Source organism: Lonchura striata, chromosome 4, assembly GCF_050655825.1.
Source record: "Lonchura striata isolate lonStrDom1 chromosome 4, ASM5065582v1, whole genome shotgun sequence".
Taxonomy (NCBI): Eukaryota; Metazoa; Chordata; class Aves; order Passeriformes; family Estrildidae; genus Lonchura; species Lonchura striata.
The window spans coordinates 9,232,309-9,239,630 of record NC_140706.1 but is presented as its reverse complement, the minus strand read 5'-3'; the positions used below and the strand labels follow the sequence as shown (position 1 = coordinate 9,239,630).

The 7,322-nt window shown below is 37.6% G+C and overlaps 1 protein-coding gene across 4 annotated transcripts in view; it reads right to left on the bottom strand.

Moving 5' to 3' along the window:
- Window positions 1–1,256: 1,256 nt before the first annotated feature.
- The window catches only part of FAM193A (family with sequence similarity 193 member A), a 76,954-nt gene continuing 70,888 nt past the window's right edge, over window positions 1,257–7,322 (bottom strand). For 3 of the 4 annotated variants that reach the window (XM_085577580.1, XM_085577581.1, XM_021550753.4), the window contains 2 exons: window positions 4,907–4,988; window positions 1,257–2,138 (listed from right to left, as the gene is read on the bottom strand). In XM_085577580.1, coding sequence (XP_085433706.1) covers window positions 2,045–2,138; window positions 4,907–4,988 — 176 coding nt within the window. In that variant the 3' untranslated portion in view covers window positions 1,257–2,044. Of the gene's footprint in view, window positions 2,139–4,906; window positions 4,989–6,843; window positions 7,085–7,322 lie in introns of all 4 variants that reach the window. The other variant, XR_014954660.1, reaches the window with a different exon arrangement.

Below are 7,322 nucleotides of genomic sequence, written 5' to 3'. Positions count from 1 at the left end.
AAGATCTAACTCAGGCTGCAACAGATGCAAGCCTGCAAATTCCCAAGAAACAAAGTTCATACTTTGTTTCTTTGTCACCTAACTGATGCAGGTCTTTTTTTAGTTTTGCAGGGACAGCTGGTGCTAAGTGGCATGGATATTACCTTTTAGGTTTGAGCTGCTATTCCTCCAGCACAAGCAAACAAATCCACAGACAAACACTGCATTGACAAAAAAATGTGAGTCTAAGATATTAATCCCTTCCTCAACTTTTTTCTGAAGAATAATAGAAGATGTCCCTTTTATGTCTCTAAACTATATTTTGAAGATCGATATTGTTCTCAAAATCTCTTCTGGAACAGGAGACCAAGTGTTCCTTTACCTACAATGGCTGGGTATAAGCTGAGCAACTATAATCTGTACCAGAAGCACACACTGGGATAGGAGCTCCAGAACAAAAAAGAAGGATGTGAAGTTGTAGATGTTTCAGTGGTCTGCAGCCAACCCAATCCTGCCACATCCACGCCTCACAGGGGACATGAAAGCAATTGCCTGTCAAACCTTCCCAAATCCCAAGCTGAGTGTAATGACACTGTCTTGCAATTGAGTCCCAACCCCAGGGGGTGGATCACAGAAAAATATGTGTTAACAAGCAGAAGAAAAAACTGTGCAACAGCTCTGGGAAAGGACATTAAATATATGCTGAGTGGAAAATTTGTTTTCTTAACCAAAAAAAAAAAAAAAAAAGGAAGACTGCCTTACAGTTTGGGCATGATCACCTAGAAATAAAAAGCCTTCTGATGTCTCTATTCTGAACAGAGTATCAGAGGACTTCTACAAGTGTGCTATCTTTACACAGTTCAAGCTCCTAAATCACCCATCGTCTTTCTCCCTGGGCATACTATGGAACTGCAAAACATTACTATATTGTTAACCATTTACCTGACAGCAGCATCAAACCTACCTACTTCACTACTGCACTGCTATTAAACTGGAAATTTCTGTAGTACCTTGTTGCACACAAATGATCCACTGAAACAGAAACATTACAGTAATTCACAAAAGCTTAGTTCCAGCAATCAGAAGGCATCTTTCTTGCTCTAGCAAACAGTTTTTCCTATCATGTGAGTTGGCAAACAGAGAATATAGCAAAGTTGATAAACCTTCACTGACCAATTTTGACACACCTGAAATTCAGTTTACAAAATTTTTTCTATGTTTCTTTCTTCCCTTTCCCCACCCACACAGAAAAAAGCAAGAAAAAAGCAAGACACAAGTCATCTGCCATACTAATGTATTCCATCTTTCAAAAAGAAAGACATGATTTTAATATTACTTAACAATATGTTAAAAAAGTAGCCAGTTAGGCTTCAGTGTTAATACAATTATACACTCTATAACAGATTTGATAGTGTGAGTACTGTTCTTTTTTAAATTTTCTCATTCTGCAAGTATTCTTACACAAGCTGGCTACAAGTCAGGAAGAAAAAAATCAAAACACAAATAGCGTAACTTGTACACTCTTAAACAGTAGATTGTGAAAGAACTGAGGGAATACTTGTCCCATAAGAGCCTCTTTTCATGAAGTCATGTCAGGAGAATTCTGGAGCAGATGAAAGCACAACTGACTAGGTCCATTCCTTTGTCAGGAGTCAGAATGACAAAACATAGCTAGATGCAGAAGTGACAGGAGCCACTGCAGATGATGCAACCTAGTATTTTGGCCTCCACCCAAGCCTAAGCAATTTAAAGTCTCTGAGGCCAAGGCATTCAGAAGGAGATGGAAAAGAGCTATTGTTCCAACTCCAACAGCATACAGCTACAATCAAGTAAGTCTCACTCACAGACTACAAGCACACAAGCTAACAAATTCAGGTAGAAAGTGGCAATTTTTCAGTCCGCAAGAATTATCAGGCCAAAGGGTTCAGTGCAGATCCACACAGCACTGGGGACAAGGCAAGGCAGCACTGGCTCAAGACCAGATAAGCTCTCAGCACAGCAGGACAGGTAAGTGGAGTTGTCATTCATTGATTCCTGTAGGGTTCCCTCCCTGTACTGTGTCATTTCAATGTGCAGCAAAGGTGGTTTTTTTTAAGCTAAAATTGGACCAGTTGATGGAAAGTCTCTGCCTTGTCTGTCTGGCAGAATCCAAGCAGAATCTGAAAAGAAAAAAAGCAATAAAGTGAAATCAGTATACTTAAAATCAAGCCACATGTGTTATCCCTCTTTTGGAGAGAAGCTCTCATTCAGAAAGACAAAACCTCTTAAAAAACCATACCAAAACAACAAAAAAATCACTTGTCCACCACTCATATACATCATAATTCTAATTATGCAATAGTGTTAAAAGTAACTGGTTTAAGTGAAGGAGGCAACAAAGAATGTTGCACATTCAGCAGCACAGAAGCATGTTAAATGCCAACTAGAAACAGAAATGGCATTGCTGCATTCATCAAAAATTTTGAAAGGGTAAGAAAAAGTGATAGATGGTGTTTAAAGCAGCATCACCAATGGCATGGGACACTGTGCTTCTCTTCTTAATACAGCAAAGCTACATTGGAGACAAAGATCTAGGGAAAGGAGGTCACTAATACAGCAGATAAGTAGCCCATGTGCCTGGAAATAACACCCCTAGAACAAAAATCCTCTTATTTGCTTTCACTGACCAGAGTTTATAGAATAACTCTGGAAGAAGTTGCCACATGCAGGCCTTTCAGGGACTGTTAATCTGAGCTGAAGAACTTTATTGAGGCAACGCACAGCTTGGTGAGGCTAAAGGCTGCATGACTGCATCAAAGCAATGCAAACCTGGAAGGTTACACTGCTTCTAAAAACTGAAAGCCAAAAAAAGGGGGGCAAACAGAAGGAGCACAATTAAAACAGGTACAGCGGAAGATTACAATCAGACTTATTTTCCTTCTGTGCTGGTTAGAAGCAGTGTGCAATATTAATCATGACGCCAGGGTGTAATTAGGGTATCCATCTATTTTTACCACTACAAAACATGAAGAGAAGATGATGAATGAACTACAAGTGAAAAATATGAATTCAGTCAGTCTGTGCAGCTCATTGCCATGTAGGGTTACTAGAACAAGCCATGCTACTAGCCTTCAAAGTATTATGCTGGGCATAACCAAAAGAACCTAAGTATTAAAGATGCCCTAATAGCATTAAATATCTGTTTTTCTCCCCTAAAATAGCACCTATTAGGGCTTGTCAGACACCTTTTTCTTAACAGGTATCCATAAAAAACTAGACAGTTACACACACTTCCTAACAGATGACAGTAAAGGAGCAGAGTCCATCCATTAGAGAATAGGTTACAAAACAGCACACTTTAAAGTGATAACTCTTCAGCTGGAATCACATTTGACCATTTTATCCCCAAAATTCAACTGCACCTATACAAATGTAATACACTGGTTCATTCATTCTACCGAGAGTAAATAACTGATGAACAGAGCTTATCTATTTACTGTAGATAGTGGAAACCTGAAGGAAGGTAAGAATATTCCATAACAAAGGCTTATACTGTATCAACACTAGCAGTATCTAACACATGCCATATTTCACCTGTAAAACCTGAATTTTGATTTTAAAAAAATCTTTTAATTGGCACCACTCAGAAAAATAATTTTAAGACTATGTACCTGTGACCATGCACCTGCGACAATTTCATTGTCTTGCACATTGTAACTCCATAATTAATCAGATATATGCATTTTGTAGCAATAAGCAGCAAGTTCTTTGCAAGACCCAGACACACATTACATCCCAGGCATGTAGGCTATGAAAATTATATAAATTTAGAAAAGAAATCCATACTGAAAGTTATTTCTTGTAACAAATGGCTTGTGTTGCTTTGGGAAATACTACTGTTAAGTCCTAAATAATTTAATTACAGGAAACCGAGTTGTCACATTACAGATTTGGCTACCATAGTGAAAGGCTCACTAGATGCACCCATGGGGAACCAGCCCAACCAGACAGCACTGGAGAACAAATTCAAACAGATTTCAGTATTATGGAAGAACAAGTGCCACACTATTTAAACATGAGCTGTCTCCTCACATTTGAGGAATTTAGAGGTAACAAGTATCACAAAATTTTCTGAGTTTGAATATTCCAACAAGGAATCATCAAGTCCAAATCTCAATATGATGCACAAATCCCAAAATCAACCAAAAATTACAGAAGAAAAAACTTTCACAAGCATAGGTTTATATTATTCTTTTTCTGTCACTGTACTAGGTCAGATGAATGAGGCTTTGAGCAACTTGTTCTAGTGGAAGGTGTCCCTGCCCATGCCAGGGAGACTGGGACCAGATAGTTTTTAATGCTCCTTCCAATGCAAACCATTCTATGATTCTAGGATAAGCATCCTTAAAGTCTGGCATAAGACACTTAGCCCACAGTTAGAAATCTCTGCTTAATGTACAGTATAAAATTCCCAACTAACAGCTTCTGTAAACAAGGAACAAAATAAACCTTTCTGATGTATCTGTTTGAAAACTTAAATCTAATCACTTTTGTATAAAATGAAAACATTAATCAGTATTTGGCTTGTATGGCTAATAAAGAAAATATTCACAGAAACTTTGCTTATAAATAATGGTAATTGACAGTATTCTGAAGGCCTTGATGAGAACCTGGGGGGGGGGGGTCACATAGATAATTCTGGCATTTGGTTTTGAATTTGTGCTATTTAGCAATGAGCTGTTCCCACAGATCACAGCTCTGGTGATTGTTAACAGTGTTCAGAATGCGAGCTCTAACAGGATTTGCTGTGTTACAACACAGGCTTTTCTGACAGGACTTAGTTATTAACTTGGGGGTTGGTGTGGTGTTGTTTTTTGCTTTCTTTAAAACCATAACACATGGAAAGTAGCAACAACAGCATTATGCCACAGGGATTACAGTACTTTACCTTTTAAAATACTCCACTTCTCGTTCTGTTTCATCCATTTCCACGCTGTCTAGATCAATGTCTTTGGGTAGAAACACATCATCTACAAAGAAAAAATGATGGCACTATGTTAGATTCCATGGGGAAAGGGGAAGGAGAGATTAAGAAGCTGCATTAAAGAGGTCTTTGGAGAACTGACTGAACCGCATAGACTATTCATTATTCATATTACACTGAATTAATACACACTTATAATTAAAAAGACACTTCTTAAACCCCTATACTAGTATCTCTGCCCAGACTTGAAGAAGTTACACTAGTAAAAAAGAAGAATTGGTCTAACAGTAAATGTATTGATTGCATGGGCTCCAAAAGGTACTATAAACCTGGAATGACCATAAGACTAACCAAATCATACAGAAGATAACTGTTTAATGCCTGAAATTTTTGGTCTTACTACTAAAAATGTAGCTCTAGAAACATTTTAAAAACAGTATTTATAAAGAAAAATACTTAGAAACTTCTGGGTTGTTGATTGCTGCAGCCCCTCTGGGACATGATGATCAGGCTGTGTCTGCAAGAGTTTAAGTCATGCTAGCAACCATTAGACTTCATTAAAAAAAACAAAACCCCAAATATTTAACATAGCAAAGAAGTCACCATAGAGCCTGTTGGTGTAATGTACTATCTCAACATATGGTTTTCTTTTGGACTTTAAAAAGATAAACATTGCAAACCACACATTTTCGTAGAAAGCAATTTGAACATTTTCTTCTTGAAGTTTCTTTCTCACTGTATATACACTCCAGTCTCATTTCTGAAGCAATAGAATACATTTCAAAAAACAGGTGAGACAAAGCAAGTAACCAAAACGACCATGAACACACTTGACTACAGAATCCTTGAGATTATGAGGATAGACAACTCATGGTAAAGACACTTGTGGTAGTTTTAAAAGTTGCATGTATTTGCTATTCAACTTATTTCTGAGGAAGCAGAAAGCCCTACAAACACAGGGCTTCCCCAACACTCCCAGCTTTCTTCAGCCTGTTTGTAACAAGAAGTAAAAATACTCTGCCAGAAGAAATTTTTTTAAGAAACACAGATCTCACCAAAAGCATATTTACTGCTTTAGTACTTCATTTGAAAACTCAGTTAAAATCCCCTAGCTTTGTTTCCTTCCTTTCATGTTCTCTCAATTACCCTAAGTTTTACTTAATTTTTTCTCAGTTCAATCTTTGTATCTTTGGTAATTTGGTACATCAACTCTATATCTTAAAAAAATTATAGCTACATGAAAAATCATGTATTACAGTATCTTTCTTGTAGCTCTCAAGTTAGGATTACTTAAAGTAAAAATCCTGTCCCAAGTCTATAGAGCACTGGTTTTTTTTTTTTGACAAATTCAGAAACATGTCCCTGTATTTTTTCATATTTAAACATTAACTTTTGGAAATTATACGTATACTTGACTTAAGCAGGAGAAGAAAAAAAGGTGGGGGCAGGAAGGAGGACAAGATGCAGGAAGGTACCTGCACCTCCTACAGTAAACACCCTCTTTCATAGTTTTTCTTTCAAATGTCTCCAGTCTTCTCTTTCTGATCCCAGTTCTGGAGTTCTGTCTTGCTCCAATCACTGGAGTACATTCTTCTTGATAAATTAAAAGAGCCAAAACCCAAACACACCACAACAGAATATGCACTAAGCTGTCAGAGAAAATTGTTCCATACTGTATTGCTGCTGACTGACACAGAATGGAAACATTAGACATCAGATTTAAAAACAGAGACAGTGGGCTGACCCAATCCAACCATGAAATAACTAAAAAAAACCCTAGCACTTCTTGCAACCAGGAATTAGCTTTATATTTTTATTAACAAAGCTTAACAAAAGTAAGTACTCTGAAACACTGGCAGAGAATGCCAAGGCATGAAGGTCTCCTGTCTTGCTGTGCTTACCAGTCAGAACGGCAGCAGGATATATTGAATTTATGCAATGTTACCACTCAGCTGCCAGGTGATCCCAGGGGAATGACCAGGTGCTCCAAGTAGACAGATGTCCACACCACAAAGTTGCCATCTCAACTGGTAGTCCCAGTAGAGACCCAGGATGTGCAGGAAAAAAGAGGTGCCTGAGAACAGCAATTTGACTATGGTGCTGACAAAGCCAATGGGCCAGAACTGTGTGTGATTTTCAGCTCTGGTATTAGTTGTTGGATGTGTTCAGGCAAACAAAAAAAAAAGTTGGAAATAAAATTATTCAAGTGCAAGTTGCTTCACTTAACTCCATCTTCTACAGCTGTATTACTTCCGAGAAATAAAAATAATTCTGTTGACTAGAATGAGCTAATATGGAGAACACAATCAACTTAATCAACTAATTAACGTTCCACTACAACTTTTCCCTTTGGCAAATAAAAAATAGTAAATTAGTTTCT